Source organism: Stenella coeruleoalba (genome assembly GCF_951394435.1).
Source record: "Stenella coeruleoalba genome assembly, chromosome: 7".
Taxonomy (NCBI): Eukaryota; Metazoa; Chordata; class Mammalia; order Artiodactyla; family Delphinidae; genus Stenella; species Stenella coeruleoalba.
Window position 1 is genome coordinate 105,051,803 of NC_137153.1, and position 17,347 is coordinate 105,069,149.

Below are 17,347 nucleotides of genomic sequence, written 5' to 3' on the forward strand. Positions count from 1 at the left end.
TGTTTATCAAGCACCTGCAGGATGCTTTCCCCAGACAAGGTCTCATGTACCCTCAGAAAGAAGTTCTCATATGGATTAGAAACGTGGCCTTGGAGTCCAGACTGCCTGGGTTCGAATCTCAGATCTGCCCCTAGCTCTGTGCTCTTTAAAAAGCAGGTAGACCTCTCTCAGCCTCAATTTCCTCCTCTGTACAATGCAGAAATCACAGCATTTACTCCAAAACTAGTGGGAGGGTTATATGTGTCCAAAGCACAGTGCCCCATGCCTGGGAATTTCCCGGTGATAGCACTGTGCAGGAGGCGTCATTGTCCTTGTATTCCCGCCGTGGACACTCAGCCTGGACCGCTTCTGCGTCTGCCTGACTCCTGGCCCGTGCTTGCTGCGTAGTACACATCGGCTCTGCAGGCCTGAACTCCCCCTCCCGCCATGCCTCCCCTTTCTTTCTCAGTCTTAGCTGTGCAACCTGGTTGCCCTCCAGTTCCACATCCAGAAACCTCTCCGGTTCCTCCGCCTTCCTCAACATGCCGACTCCTCTTCGTCAGTAGTCAGTGTCACAGACCTGAACAGCCTTATAACCACCTTGACCCACACAGCGAACTGACCTTCACTCTATAACGAGGCAGGTAGCTCCTTGAGGGCAGGAATGTTTTACATTTCCTTGGCCCTCAGCTTACAGCAGAGGCTATGGAATCGATGCTCAGAAAGCTTGTTTGAAGGCCAGTGTCACTGCATCAGGAAACAGCACAATTAATGAATGAGTGGATGAATGAATGCGAAGGCATGAGTGAAGGAACGAGTGAGTGCATAAAAGAAGAAGTGAGTGGGTGAATGAGTGAATACACCAGAAAATGAGTGGATGAGTGAGAGAGGCTGAATGATTGGTGGGGAGGGAGCGGATAAGGGAATGTGTGACTTACTGACCAGGGGATTTGGCCCCGTGGAAAGCAGCTTGTCTTGCCCTTGTCCTTATCCGTGACCTCCCTCTCCAGGCTCAGACGTGCCTTTTCAGTTCTATCCTCCCTCCCCTTCCTCCTGTTCCCTCTCACCTGTCTCCAGAAGTGATGACTGCACTAATTTGTTCACAGACCATTAACTCTTGAGCACTGGAAGAGGCCGACTCCGAGCTGGCAAGGGCTGGGGTGCTGGCTCTCGGTCCACTGGGAGACATCATCATTCTCTTGCCTGCCCGCCCGTGCAGTGAGGTTCTTATCTCTCCCTCTGCCCGCTTGCAGATGACGACTGCACTGACTCCTTCACGCCCAATCAAGTCGCCAGAATGCACTGTTACCTGGACCTGGTGTACCAGAGCTGGCAGCCCTCCAGGAAGCCGGCGCCTGTCGCCCTTGCACCCCAGATCGTGGGCCACACGACCGACTCTGTGATGCTGGAGTGGTTCCCGCCCATCGACGGCCACTTCTTTGAAAGGTGAGTGTGGCCTGTGAAGTGTTGATGCCCCTCTGTCTCTCCTGCCAAGAAGAGGGAAACTTGGAAGGGAAGCAGCCTCGGAGAGGGATTTCGGTGTGTTTTTTGTTCTCGATCTTGTTTAACGAGTGCCCGGCACGACTAGCACAATGACCGGTCCATAGAGGCACGATGTAGATTTGGGGGTCAGGGGATACATGATTGCTAACAGAAATTAATGAGTAATGATGCATATTTTAAGTGGTGAATATTTAGCTTCATTTTATCATTAAAAACATGGAAACCTCTGTCGCCAGAACTTCCTCTGCGATGGAGGTACTGGTCTCATCTCCGTGAGCTCGGGAGTTGAAGTTGCCTCTGGTTAACGGGCTAACACCTTCCTATACGTATAGTATATGAAGGGTACATTATACATGAATACACAGGCATATATATACATATATATATATAAATTTATTTAATATATAATTTTTTTTTAAGGCTTTTAGCTTTCTCTTGAATCAGCATTAAGCTGAGCAGGGCTCAACACTGATTTTTTTTTTTTTTTTTTGGCTGCGTTGGGTCTTCAGTGCTGCGTGGGCTTTCCCTAATTGCGGCGAACAGGGGCTACTGTTCATTGCGATGTGTGGGCTTCTCATTGCAGTGGCTTCTCTTGTGGAGCATGGGCTCTAGGCGCATGGGCTTCAGTAGTTGTGGCACGCGGGCTCGGTAGTTGTGTCTCGCGGGCTCTGGAGCGCAGACTCAGTCGTTGTGGCACATAGACTTAGTTGCTCTGCAGCATGTGGGATCTTCCCGGACCAGGGATCGAACCCATGTCCCCTGCATTGGCAGGTGGATTCTTAACCACTGTGCCACCAGGGAAGTCCCACATATATTTTTGTATAATTAGAATCTGTGCCTGTGCCTAGTGTTGTTTTATAGAACTGAAGGTAGAATTTTTAGAAGATCAGAGGATGATAAACTGAGGCACAAGATACCTCAGTTCAGCTCCTGTCTGCCACTCACTAGTGGTATGGCCTTGGGCAAGTCACTTTCCCTCCCTGAGTCTTATTGTCAGCTGAAAAGTGGGTCTAATGATGCCTTCATGACCCGAAGGTGGAAACCTGAATCAAACGGTTTCTTGTGCTGCCTTTCAGCATCGGGACTCCCTGAGGAGCTCAAGCTTTAGGGGATTTTAAAGGGTCATGAAACGTACTGCGATGTTGACCTCTATTTTGGTTGGAACTTGGCTATAATTTAGGGTAGATTAGTAGATTGCCCCCCTTCCAGCCCTTCTTTGGGATGTTTTATCCAGTAATGATGATACAACACTGATGCTGGTGGAAATAATAACCAGCTGATGATTAATTATTACTCTATGGTCGTGGTTGTCACCGTTTATCAAGTGCTTACTCTGCACTGGATTCTGTACTAAATGCTTTCTATACAGTCTCATTTCATCTTTCCAGTAATTCTATAACAGGGGAATCAACTTCTACATTTGCCAGATGAGGTAGGGACTGGTGCACAAAGAGGTGGAGAGCTTTGACCAAAAGCCCATAGCAGGTGGTGGGAGCTGGGCTTCGAGTCACATTTTGCAGTGTCTTATCCGAGGCTCTCATGTTCTTTCATTAAGTCTTTCCAAACTTTGAATTATGAAGGAGGTGTTACCCCTCCCCTCAAAAAAGGCCACAAAATGTGGCAAGGAGCTCTCACAAATATGGGTGTATACGTGTGTGTGTGCGTGTGCATGTGTGTATGTAAAAAATATATTAGATCATGGCATCACGTTAAATTCGGGCTCCAGTTTTCCACACTACTATCAGTCCCTGAATCTAGAGCCTTCATTTGACAGCTGGATGGATGTGATCACGGGGAAAGGAAGTGCACTCCCTAGGCCCTCTGTAGAAACCCCCCTTCCTCTTCCCCAGCCATCCTCACTGGGAGCTTAGAGCTGGGGTTGGGAAACCTCATGTGACACTTCAGAGCAGGCTTTCCAGCAGCCCATAGATTTATTTATTTTTTCTGTGGCAATGAGGAGTATCAGACTTTTGGTCAAGGCTTGGCCTCGATTCCACTTGAAAATGGAAGTTTTGTAAATGAAGCTTCCTGTGTATGTATTCAATTTGTATTTCATAAAGCAGTTTTTGTCCATTAAATAAATACCATCTGATTGTTGGGAACCTATTGGAGGGCTAATTGTTGTGTAATGAGATATGTCTCTATTACATAGTGCCCTCAGCTTCAATCAATATGTTTTTAATAACCTATAGTCAGTTGGTACTTGAGGCTCATACAATAGCTATTCTGTTCAGTCTACGATTTCACAACGGAGTTATCATACGTTAAATTAAAACTGACATTTTAGAAACATGTCTAATTAGGGTTAACAGCTATGTAGACCATAGTCTATGGCTAAAGGAAGTAGGTCAATAAGTTCAATAAATTGTTGTAAAGGAATGGAACTGTCACCCTCCCACACACACCGAGTTCCTACTGGTGGAAATCGGCTTAGTACAAAGTGCGCGAGCTTTGATGTCAAGTTGTCTGTGTTCCAGTCTCAGCTTCACCACTCCCAGCCTATGGGACCTTGGGCAAGTCATCTCCCTTCTCTGATCCTCTCTGGCCCTCTGCATCTTGTTCCATAAAAGGTGCTAACCAGGCTCACTTCCCCTGGCTTTTGTGGCGAATTCCACAAGATGACCTCTGCGCTATGCCTAGCACACACGCTCTGTGTTCAGGAAATACAAGCTCCCTTCTTGTACAGTTTTCCAGAGCTGTTGAGCTACTTGAAAAGTTCTCTTTCCCTGAAAAGTCTCTGGTGTTTTCCACTACATTCATCAATGCCAACCTCTCGCCCCTGGCCATCCTCATGTCCTCCTGCTGTTCCTCACATCTGTGGTCTAAGAGAATACAAGGGTTTTCCTTAAAAAAACATATTCAGATCCTCCCACAGCCTGTGTCCTCACACATGGGCAACTGAATAAATAATTCAAGGCCACCCTTGGCTTTTTTAACTCCTTTATTTTTATCTGTCTTGCAAACATGTGTTGACTAGATGGTTGCATTTTTCTGAACAATGGGCTGTGGTGTATTGGAAAGAATGCTGGACTGGGGACCAAGAGACCTGGGTCTGAAGGCTTTGCAACCTCATCCATTTCTTCTTCCTCTTCAGCCTCACTTTTCTGGTCTATAAGCTCAAGGGGATCTAGCCTTGCTCAACCAAGGTTCCTTTTCCAAATCTCAGAACACAGAAAATGACTTTTGAGTAACTGTTTTCTCAGTTCTCCTAAGGATGGTACATAACTAGTACCATTGTAGATGCATAGGAGAGAGGTTAATTCATTATGTACAGTGGATGCCTTAGAGAAGCACTGTTCAATAGAACATTCTGCAGTGTCCAGTATGGTGGCCATTAGTCAACTGTGGCTGTGGAGCAGTTGAAATGTGACAAGTTTAAATGAGGAACTGAAGTGAATTCTACATTTATTTAATTCATTTACATTTAAACAGCCACATGTGATTAGGGGCTGCTGTATCAGACAGCACAGGCTTGGAGCTTTAAACTTCGATTCTCATGGAACCTGGGTAAGAAAGATGATCTCTTCCTGTGTTAGCATCCTGTATTTCTCTGATTTCAGTGTGTGTGTGTGTGTGTGTGTGTGTGTGTGTGTCTGTCTGTCTGTCTGTGTAGATACAGGTGCCCACTGAAATCAAAGAAATGCCAAAGATTAGAAACACATACTGTACACTCCCTGAATGTGTGTAGGATATTGCCTGATTTTGGTAAAGCCCATTTTGACTCTGTGACTTTCTGAGCTATGATTTTGGTTACTTTGTACTCATGCTTCTCAGTTTCCTTAACTATAAAATGGGAACATCACCCACCATACTCAGGATCACCCACCTTTGCTGTTTAGTTACTGACTTTGCTTTTACTTGTGCCCAGCTTATTCTTCATTCACCATTCAGACTGATCATTTTAGAATGCGAATTAGGTCACGTCACCCGTGTGTTGCAACCCTCCAGTGGTTTCCCATTACTTCTATGTGTAATCCAACACGTAGTCTACGGCACCCCCCATGATCTGGCCCTTGCCTCTCTTACTGCTCTTTCCTTCGTCTGTGACTCTTGCCACTCAGGTTTCTTTAAGGCCCCTTATGGACCAAGCCCTTCTTTCTTGCTTAGGTCCTTTACATACCTTTAGACTGAACCTGGAATGCTTTACTCCCACTCTGTGTCATTCTTCACCATACCTTGACTAACATCTTCTATGATTATGCCAGTCTAAATAAGCCCAGCACGCTCCACCCCATTATTCTCTCCTACATCATCTATCAGCTTTCCTTCTAGAAATGCTGAATCTGTACTCTTATATCTATTGATCTGTTTGTTTAGGGACCGTTGCCTCTGCTGGATGGAAAGCTCTTACGAGGGCAGGTACCACACCAAATGTACTCACCCTTGGATGGTTAATGTCTGGTAGTTGTACAGTGCTAACAACCAGCGGCTGTTCAATGAGCATCCACTGAATGAATAGATGAAATATTGAATGAACACATGAACCGGTGATCGAACATGAGGGAATGCACTTGGTAGAGCTCTGTGTAAATTAGGCACCTTTATTGTCAGGTGGATGATGGCTTATTCACTCATCAGAGTGTTTATGGGGAACCCACACTGTGTCAAGAACTCAGTGAAGCGCAGGTGACTATATGTGTATCATCTAAAACAGAGCATCTAAAGAAGTAGAAAGGCTCAATTACCATAAAGGTCGGCGTGACTCCTGATTCCATACAAGGATGTTTGTAATCTCACTGTCGTCATAAAGCCAGTCCTGTGACTCTGAGTTGCTATGCATGGATTGTGCTCATTGTAATGGAACCAGAGTGGTGCTGAGCACCTCTCTCTGCTCTCCTTATCCCCTGCCTGCAGGCATATTTGTATAATCATCATTACTGCTAGTCCAGGAGTCCCTTATACATACTGCAAATATATAGAAAGTTCAGACAACCAGAAGGAATAAGAGGAGGGAGGGAGGAGTCATCCTGTGTTCTACCACCTAGAAATTACTGCTGATAATATTTTGTTGCATTAAGATTATTAGAACAGGGCTTCCCTGGTGGCGCAGTGGTTGAGAGTCCGCCTGCCGATGCAGGGGACACGGGTTCGTGCCCCGGTCCGGGAAGATCCCACATGCCGCGGAGCGGCTGGGCCCGTGAGCCATGGCCGCTGAGCCTGCGCGTCCGGAGCCTGTGCTCCGCAATGGGAGAGGCCACAACAGTGAGAGGCCCGCGTACCACAAAAAAAAAAAAAAAAAAGATTATTAGAACAGCATTGAGATGCTGCTATAGATACAGTTTTGAATATGACTCTTTCACTTAACATGATAGCTAATGCATTTTTCCATAAAATTTAGTAATCTTTATAAGTATTTTTTATAAAAACTGCTTACCATTGCACTGAGCAGATTAACCTTAGGCCATTTAATCATTCTCCTATCACTGAATATTAGTGTGCTTATAACATTTCTACCTATGTATGGTTTCATATTTACAGTGATAAGGCTGAGGATGCAGAATCTGCAGTTTGAGGGTCTAGACTAGGTTCATCATGGGTCTTAGCAACATATTGGAATGACTGGTATTTATCCATCCATACATACATACATTAAACTACGTATGTTGACCACCATGTAAGTAGGTAAGCAGGGACATGAAGTGTTCAGATTTAGGTTTGGGGTTGAGCTCCCTGGCAGCTGGGTGGAGGAGGAATAAGGACCACCAGCAGACTGTGATGTTGATAAGCACATGAGCCCAGGGGCTACGGAGGTTCCCTATGAAGCAGAAGCCCTAAGGCTTGAGATAAGGTTCCTCCACTGTATGTTTCAGGTAGCCAAAGTCTAGTGATTCTTCTAGGAAAGAGGTATTGGAAGGACCATTGCATTTTGAGAAATAATGGGTTGGGCTCTGACATTTCTTGACATTTTCCCTTTCCAGTCCCTCTGTAGGAGTTGCTCAGATTCACAGAGTTTTGGGCTCACTCACCCTCGTACCTGAGGAGAGGGCTTATCCCCCTCCCTTCCCAGCAACTGTCTCCTAAACAGGAGCCAAGTCTGGAGAACAAGTAGGATCCCAGAGGCTGTTGTGGCTAAAGGGAGATTGAATCCAGACACATAAGACACTAGATGATAGGGAAAGCCACCGTAACATTCTGCTTCTAGGGCTGGGCTGGTCCCATTGAGGCACTGGCTTGCCCCTTGGAAAGCTGCTAAAATGAATTCGATGGCATGGTTAGGAAACTGTTTTTGACTGTAAAATCAAAGAGTGACTCATCCAGCCCCAGAATGTCAGGGCTAGAAGATTCTTTAGGCATCATCTAGTTCAGCCCACTCATTTTCAGGTGAAGGAACTGAACCACGCCTTCTTCCTATTTAATACCTAGGATACTGGATGGTTCCTGCATATGGTAGGTACCTGACAGATATTGTTAAAAGAATAAAATTTGAGGTCCAATGGGGCAAAAGATTTTCTCACAACCACACATCAAATCTTCAAGGGAACTTTAAATGATTGATTAAATGAAGATTAGTGCAGGTAGTAAGTTGATTCTGTTGATTCTGGGCTGCTTAGAATTAAAGTGTATCCCCCACCAGAACAGAAGCCACTTAGGCCCAAACAAGGCCCTCGTGGGCAGTGGGGAAGAATGCCACTCAGGGTCATATTCTGGAAGCTCTTGGAAGATTGGAGAACATAGATTGGTTTAACCTCTGCCTTCGGCTTAGTCAAGCCAGGGACTCATTCAACTGTTCCTAAGTCGGTGCATTTCCCTTCTTTCCTTGGCCTCCTAGAGAATTGGGATCAGCATGTGACCTTTGCCTGGAAGGGAGAATCCTGGTGCAGTATGCCTTCAACGCCTCCTCCCCGATGCCCTGTGGCCCATCAGGACACTGGAGTCCTCGGGAAGCAGAAGGTAAGCCAGCCTGGAAGCTCTTTTGCTGGTTGGGTGTGCAAAGAACACTTTCGATATAGTTGGAGTTTTATGATTTTAATGGTCTTTTTCATGTACTATCTCATTTGATCTGAAGATCGCCCTACAAGGCCAGTATTTTTTTTTGTCTTTTTTTTTTTCTTAGCTTTATTGAGGTATGATTGACATATAACACTATGTAAGTTTAAGGAGTGCAATGTGATGATTTGATACATGTATGTATTTCAAAGTCACCACGGTAAGGTTAGTTAACATATCTGTCACCTCATATTTCTGTTTTTTTTTAAGTGAGAACATTTAAGATTTCCTCTCTAAGCAATTTTCAATACAGTATTGTTAACTATAGTCACCATGCTGTATATTAGAACTCCAGAATTTATTCATTATATCAGTAGGAGTTTGTACCCTTTCAAAACCCTACATCAAGGCCAGTATTCATGCATTTGTTCAACACAAGTCTTTTGAGCATCTGCACTGACCTAAGCATGTCATGCCACTTTACATATGAAGAAACAAATTCCCTGAGGTATTAAGTAAGTGCCCAAGGCCACACACCTGATAAGACACAGTATGTGTATGTTTATATATGCCCCAGACCCTGACAGCCTGTGAGGGCATAAATACACAAGGTCACGTTAGAATCAATACACATCACTAGCCTTTGATTCTTCTACAGTTACTTCTGGGGTACCCAGGGCCTTCTTACATGTGTCACAACTCTTCCTCTCGGTTTCCTTCCATGAAACCTCCTTTTCAGGATCCATTTATCCGCAAGGCACTAGAAGGAAGCACCTCATGACTGCCACGGTTGCGGCTCCACCCATGACCAGACCTTCCCCGCACAGGGTTGTCTCCCAGGCCTCCCCAGGAGCCAACAATCTCTGTGCTACCTCACAGTACAGCTCACTGCCCCTCAGTTTCTAGAGAAATTAAGAAACTGCCTTTTACCCAATGCTTTGTTGCACTGTCGCTTGGCCCTGAAGGAAGAGAGCTTGCAACTTAGAGAATCTCATGGAAAATTGCCTATTCCGTTTCCTCCTGCAGCGTCTCTTTCTTTGGGGCACAGGTCTAGTCCCTGAAGCCAGGCTGGCAGAGACCCCTCAGTCCTCCGTCTCGCCCTCTGTTGCCTTCAGAGACTTCCACTTAGAAGCCCCCTCTCTGTCCTTCATTCTGCTATGCAGGTCAGCTCCTGCCAGCTGTCTTTGGGTGGGGACCCCAGTCCACCAGAGGGAGCAGAATCTGACTCCTCACTGAGGTTCAGTGAGAACTCCCCCGTCTCCCTTTATATTTTTAGAAAGAAGGTTGAAAAAGAAAAAGCCAGAGATAGAATAAAGCAAGGGAGAGGGATCAGAGAGAAAAGTGAGGGAGAAAAATGACAGCGCTGTGCTCTGTTATCTTCTAAAATAGCTTAAAATAAAAATGAGAGTCGAACTGGGGAACTGGGGAACTCTAAACAAATTCATCCGGAATGTAAAGCCAGAGGGATGCCTGGGAGAAACCCTTAGCTCAACCTCACAGAATCACAGGCTGTCAGCCGTGGAAGGGACACCTGGGGTCATCCAGCCCCAGGTCCCACCCCGGGCAGGAATCCCCTTTGTGCCCTCCCTCACCGAGGCTCTCCCAGCACCAGCTCGTGTATTTCCTTGGCCTTCCCGTTCTAGCTCCATCTGTTAGAAAGTTCTTCCTAAAATCTGCAGTGGTAACTTTTTCACCCAAACTGAACCCACCTTGGGTTCTCACAGAAGACGGTATGGGTCTCTTCCATGCAAGGAATGAACCCATCTCATCTCTGCCCACCATAGGGACTGTGCTGGGCACATGGACTGGGCAGAGCTGACTGTCTAATAGGGGAGTCAGATGAGTACGTGGGCAATCACCATCGGGTGTGATGAGGCTTGTGCTGCGTAGGGGACCTCGCCCCAAATTGAGACTCATGCCACCCAGGAAATGTTAACACACCAGTGAACAAGGCACATTTAAGAATGTGAGAGGGGCTTCCCTGGTGGCGCAGTGGTTGAGAGTCCGCCTGCCGATGCAGGGGACACGGGTTTGTGCCCCGGTCCGGGAAGATCCCACGTGCCGCGGAGCGGCTGAGCCCGTGAGCCGTCTGCGCATCCGGAGCCTGTGCTCCGTAACGGGAGGGGCCACGACAGTGAGAGGCCCGCGTACCGCAAAAAAAAAAAAAAAAAAAAAAGAATGTGAGAGGAGTTGGATATGTTTAGAGCACTGGTTTTCTCAGTGTGATCTGGAGGCTTATGGGGTTCCTAAGACTTTGTAGTGTGTCCTCAAAGTCCAAAGGTATTTTCATAATAATGCTATGCCACTGTTGACCTTTTTCACGCTCATCCTTTCCTGAGTGTACAGTGGAGCTTCCCAGCAGCTGCATGGCATGCGATGTTTTACTGCTCTGACAGCTAATGGGACACATACTTATGTGTCCTTGTGTTTTAAAGTTTCTCAGTTTTAGTCCACAATGTGGTAACGTCTGATAGATATAACGTACATAAACGAAAGTTCTTCAATAATGGGGTAAGAACTTAAATGGGTCTGGAGTATGAAAAGGAAGGTGTGGGTGAGGGAGAGGTTGGACTGGGGTGATATGTGTAATGTCCGGATAAGGCTGGGTTTGGATTATTCTGAGGGCAGTGAGGAGATGCCACGTGCCTTGGCAGGTGCCTGGAATATGGTGAGGTGTGCTTGTTAGAAAGATCGTCTGGGCTGCTCTGTGGCGAAGAGATCGGGGGAGGAGTGGATGGGGGAAAGGGCGCATCCCCGTGGCTGTATCAGGAATCCAGCAGACGGATGGCGGTGGCCTGGATGAGGTCAGTGGCGGTGATACTGGAGAAGAATCAATGGAATTGAGAGAGATTTGGGAGGAAGAAGTAGCAAGACTCTACCCTGAGACTTTTCTGGCTAAAATCATCTTGGTTTGTTCTACCACTTGAACGAAAGAAATAATTTCCTGGTATCTCCCCACACCTCCATCCAGCCAAACTGTCAATTGGTTAGGTCTGTTCCTGGTTCACCCCTCACCCTCTTCAAGCATGATATGCGGAGTGGAGTCCCACTGAAGTGCTGAGCGCCCCCTGTACCCTGAGCTGACCGAGGCCTCCAAGGAAACCCAGCAGCCCCGGGTTTTCCTTCAGGATATGCAAATTGAGTACAGGCAGGCCAGGAAGAGGCTCTGTTCTTTTTTTAGAGCATCCTATTACAGGCTGTGTGATCCATTTGGCTCAGACCCTTTTAATATTCTTAAAGAAATAAACTTTTCCGTGAGCCAAACTCTGCAATTTATTTCTCAACTCATTTTCATCCTATTTATCTTTGCGTGTTTAAGTTTTTGGACTTCCCAAACTAACATAAAACTCCCCAGTCTGTGAGCGATGCCAGAGTATCTCTGGGGTTGGGGAAAGAGCATGGGTGTGGGGGGGGGGCTGACGAGGATGGGATTTTGGTCTGAGTCTGGCCATCAGTGTGCTCTGTGCCCTTGAGTGAGTCACTTTGCTTCTCTGAAGATAGCATCTTATCCGTAGAACAAACGGCCTTTCCAGCTGTGATATTTTATTATCCGTAGAACAAACGTCCTTTCCAGCTGTGATATTTTAACTCCATATTAACAGGATAGAAAATTCTTCATTTAACAGATATTTACTGCACATTCAGTATGTTCCATTAACTCCATTTCATGAACTTCAGGTAAATACAATCACAGAGATTCTTGCCTTTGGCCACAGAACATGGTTGTACCAAGAAGAAACCTATTTTCCCTTCTCTTGAGCAAAAACTATATTTCATAGATGAATATTTTCTGAGGTATTCAATACCATGATACGCTTGTAGCTCAGGAATTAGATAGCTAGATCTGATCGACTCAAATTTCAGTGAAGATCTCTTATGCAAGCCTATAGTGCATTGCAACTCCCGGGCTTTCCATGAGAGATTTAACACATGGCACTGGCTGTTGTCATTCTTACTTGTGTGAATATTTTCCCCATTTTTCTGCCCAGAATATTTCAGTGTGCTAAAGGGTTCATCTAGAAAAAACCTGACACCAAGTTGTTATATTTGTGTCAACAGCTGCAGTGTATATACACAAAGATATGAAATAGATGTCTGTATAGATCATCATAAATGTAAATTTAAATCAGCATAGGTATGTATAAATATATTTCACGTCACATATGGCCTCATCTCTAGTGGACAGCTTATATGAACATGTAACTCTTCATTTTGTCAGCATATATACAAAAAGATGTGTATTGGTAATGAAGTAACAGTTCCTTTGTACTTTTCTTCCTTCCCCCTTCCTTTCTTCCCTCATCCCTTCCTCTCCTCCCCTCCCCTCGCCTCCCCTCCCCTCCCCTCCCCTCCCCTCCCCTCCCTCCCCTCCCCTCCCTCCCCTCCCCTCCCTCCCCTCTCCTCCCCTCCCCTCTCCTCCCCTCCCCCTCCCCTCCCCTCCCTCCCCCTCCCCTCCCCTCCCCCTCCCCTTCCCTTCCCTTTACTTTTCTCAACCCTTCTCCCAGATTTATCACCACACATCCAATTCGTTTCCCAGCTGCATCCATTTTTCTTCCATAGGGACACTGATTTGTCCTCATCCCTGATGTTCCCTTTGTACAAGCAGCAGTTGTGTATTATCTGAATTAGTACAGCAGTTTCTTAACTGTCTTCACTGGACTAGAAGCTCCATGAGGGCAGAGACCATGTCTGCAAAACCTGTTTTTCCAGTGACTATAGCCTAACACTGGACACAGACCAGACAGTCAACAATTATTCCCTGGATGGATGGATGGAGAGTATCTGTGACTCCAAACATTGGTTTTTCTGAAAGACAGCTTTCATTTGCTTGCTTCAAATTCTTCAGTAGCTCCCAAGCTCTCTCAGCATAAAGTTCAGTTTCCTTAAAGTGATGTACAAGACCCTTCATAATCTGGGTTCAGCCTAGCATGCCAGCCTTACCACCACTTACTGCTTTCCCGTTGCACTCAAAACCACAGTCATCTTATTTCACATTCTCTCTCAACTGTTCTCTTTGCTTGGAATACCTCCTTTTCCCAAGCTTTCCCTTGTTAATTCTTCCCTATGTTTCAAAACAGAGCCAATGTACTTGTGAATATGTTCCTCTGTTAAATATCTCATCCCATTTGAGTATTATAGCACCCCTGTCGGGTAAGCATCATTAGAGTAGGTGATACTGTGAGAAACTGTATAGTTGATATTTTAACCCATCTTTCATTCCTTCAAAGCTTGGCATGATCCCTGGACCAACAGTATCACATAGTATCCTACTCCCCACCAAGGAATTACTTAACCATCTCAGGCTCTGTTTCTTCTTCCGTAAAATGAGTTTCATAAGACCAACGTCATAGACTTATGGCCAGGATGAAAAGAGCTGAGGCATGTAGCGTGCCTGGCACAGTGCCCAGCACACAGAGCGTGGCCAGTGCATGAAGACTGGTATTATTAAAGGATTGCTGCTTTTCTGATGGCTTGGACTCAGTGCCCCTTGAGGCTCTTTTGTACATCTAAAAGTTGGTCTCTGATAACCAGACAAGCACACACTTTGCAAATATTTCTAGTCCTGTTTACTTACTTGAGCATAGTGACCAAGCTCACTTTCTTGTCCTTTGGAAAGCACTTGGTCCCTCTGTTGATTAACAGTGAACCAGGGATGAAAGCGTGAGCCAGACAGATTTGTCATCTTTGCTCTCCTGTGGCTCTCACCACTGACAGTCATTTTCTCCGAGGAAGGGAGGAAGATGGCTCCATTACTTGCCAGTTCCAGGAGAGCCCATGGTGGAGGGCGGGGGGGTGTTCACCTGGCACCTGCCGTGGCACAGCAGGCTCTAATACTCCGTGGAGCCTTCACTTCCTTTTGTAGCTCCATATTTGAACAAGATAGAAGAGTCTTCACTTATCAAATATTTATTGAATGTCCACTGTGTTCACTATTTATGTGCCAGGCCCTGTATTAAAGACTGAATATGGTATTGAGTGAAACAGAGCTACCAAACAGAGACAATAATGACAACTATCTTACAGGATTTTGGTAAGAATCAGATAAATAAATTAATGGCTAGGGAATGTGCTCTGTATGTATTAAAACGCTGCCCTCAATAAAGCTTTTTGAATGAATAAGTGATACAGGAGTACCAACAACCCACAGAGTCAAAAGAATCAGGAACTCTTTGGGTTGGAGAATCGATAAGAAGAAAGGCTTCAGCCTAGGTAGGGAGTCTTGTTTGTGCCTTTGACTTAAACAACCGGTCTCTTCTATCCAGCATTTGCTGCAAGTAATAAATGAACCTGGCCAAGGAAAGGTGGAGGGAATCTTGTAGTTACATCCATCTCTTCTTGTTCTGATGTGTTATATCTAAAAAGTCTTTTGAATTTTCCTCGTTCTCCAACCCCCCAGCCCGCTTGCTCCCATCTCTTTTTCTCTTCTCTTTTCCATCTCCGCTGGACATCTTCTCTCTTCTCCCTTGGCTGGGCAGAGGCAAGGAGATTGGAGGCATTTAAAGCTTTCACTGGAATGGCTTTTCCACCCAAAATGGCTTTCTAGTTTTCATACTGTGGTGATTCCTGTTACGCTGTAACATTATCAAAACCTTTTCGGACAAAGATTGATTTTTTTCCCTTTTGCTTTAGAAATGTCCAGCATCTCCACCCCCCATCAACCACTGATGCTAAAGAATGTGGCCGATAGGACGACCTGAGATCCTTCATCCTACCCTCACCAGCTGATGTGTATCTCTTGCTAGACACCCTTAAATAAATTAGAGCCAATCACTGCATTGAGTCCTGATTACTTTTCTCAGCAGTGCAAAGGAGAGCTCTCTGAGGGTCTAGGACTAATGATCTCAGCAGAGAAAAATTCAGAAGTCGCTGCAGGCTGAGATCAGTGGGGATGAGGCATCGTCTCTCTGGGGAAAGAGTAGAAGAATCTCTCCTTCCTTCTCCCCCCCTCCTAACCATCCCTCCCCTTCCTGAGTCAGACTGGACAGAGCTCAGAGAAGCTCAGTGGTATGGAATAACCTCATGTGGAGAAGGGGAGGAAAAGAGATAAGATGGCTCCAGGGCTGTCTTCCAGCTCTGTCATTCATGGTTCTAGACAGTTTCCTCCCAGAATACTCAGCCCAAGGGGCAGAAGCTATCGTTACTTACCTCCTCTTCACTGGAGGTTTCTGGCCCTTCTGTCATTCCAACCAGGTGGTACCAAAGGCAGTGCCACAGGGATGCTAGTTCATTTTTGTGGCTCTTCCATTCAGTCTGGAGGACAACGAGGAACTTCAGGACGAGACAGAACTAAGCTCTAATGCTGACTGTTACACTTCACGCTGTGAGACTCTGGTTAGTTCACTCCACACTTCTGAGCCTTAGTTGCTCATCTCAGAAATGAGTCCTTGCAAGAATTAAACAGGTTCAGAGGACACAGTGAATGTTCAGCAAATGTGCGTTCCTTCCTTCTTTCCATCTGAGGCAGAAAAGCCCACAAGGAATAAATGAGGCGGGGCGGTTTGGGCACCGACACAATCATAAGACACTTATCTGAATGTAGTTTTGACCAGATGTCTGGTGATTCGTCCAGATCTGCATCGCAGGTGTGGGGATGAGCTGGGTGCTGTGCGCACAGCACATTCACCAAGACACTGAGGATCTTCCCTCTCTTTTTACCCTCTCTGTGAGTTCTGGTCAGGCCAGTGTCACCAGAGGTCCGCAGGAAACTCTGAGGACGAACTCATCCCCTCATCTCTTGTCCACAGGTCATCCAGATGTTGAACAACCCTGTAAGTCCAGTGTCCGCACCTGGAGCCCAAATTCAGCTGTCAACCCACACACAGTCCCTCCAGCCTGCCCTGAGCCACAAGGCTGCTACCTTGAACTGGAATTCCACTACCCCTTGGTCCCTGAGTCTTTGACCATCTGGGTGACCTTTGTCTCCACTGACTGGGACTCCAGTGGGGCTGTCAATGACATCAAACTATTGACTGTCAGTGGGAAGAACATCTCCCTGGGCCCTCAGAACGTCTTCTGTGATGTCCCACTGACCATCAAACTCCGGGATGTGAGCGAGAAGGTGTTTGGCATCCAGATCTACACGTTGGATGAGCACTTGGAGATAGATGCGGCCATGTTGACCTCTGTTGCAGACACCCCACTCTGCCTGGAGTGTAAGCCCTTGCAGTACAAGGTGGTCCGGGATCCTCCTCTCCAGGTGGACGTGGCCTCCACCCTACACTTCAATAGAAGATTCACAGACATGTAAGTGCACTCTCTGGATCGAGTGGGTGGGCTGTAGAGGGATGTAAGGAGGGTCAGAGAGGCCTGCACTGGAAGGAGCTTCATCACAGCCAGACTCACTTCTAGGGATTTGTAACCTGGTGTTGGCTGTAGAATTGTCTTAACAAGGCAGAGCTGATATGGTGGGAAGAACAGTGGACAAAGAACCAGGAGTCCTGAATCTTGCTGGCGGCCCTAACATGTAACTCTAAGCCTCTCTGACCTCTCTGCAGCGTAGTCTTCCCAACAGTAAAGTGAAGGAGGCTGGATGAGAGTAGCAATGAGAAAGTCGTGTATGGCTAATGAGTACAAGAACCGGAGTTTGCTAATGATTTCCCTCTTATATTAAATTGAAGAGTATTCATGCATTGTGATTGCTTTTCCAGTGGGTGAGAAGGGGGTGAAGTTATAGCAGGTTGGCTGGGAATTGGGCGTGTTGCTGGATGTTTGCATAAGAATATTGCTGGAAGGTGAACATAACCAGTAACAGTCCTTGTTTTCCAGTGTGGAAGAGAGGGTCTTACCCATTAGATCCTTAGGAGCCTTTGCAGCTCTAGGTCTCCATGATTCTTTTCGGGTACTCATTGCTTTGATGTGAGATATTGTTTGTCCTTAATGTTCCTTTCTCAGCCCACCTCTCTATCACCTCTTCCTCAGATATCCTGAGGATTTATGT

The 17,347-nt window shown here is 46.2% G+C and overlaps 1 protein-coding gene across 4 annotated transcripts in view; it reads left to right on the forward strand.

Moving 5' to 3' along the window:
- Positions 1 to 17,347, forward strand: part of PAPPA (pappalysin 1) — a gene marked incomplete at its 5' end in the record, with an annotated part of 543,378 nt that overhangs the window by 355,760 nt on the left and 170,271 nt on the right. For all 4 annotated transcript variants that reach the window (XM_079927208.1, XM_079927210.1, XM_079927209.1 and 1 more), the window contains 3 exons: positions 1,233 to 1,425; positions 8,252 to 8,373; positions 16,155 to 16,653. In XM_079927208.1, coding sequence (XP_079783334.1) covers positions 1,233 to 1,425; positions 8,252 to 8,373; positions 16,155 to 16,653 — 814 coding nt within the window. The remainder of the gene's footprint in view (positions 1 to 1,232; positions 1,426 to 8,251; positions 8,374 to 16,154; positions 16,654 to 17,347) is intronic.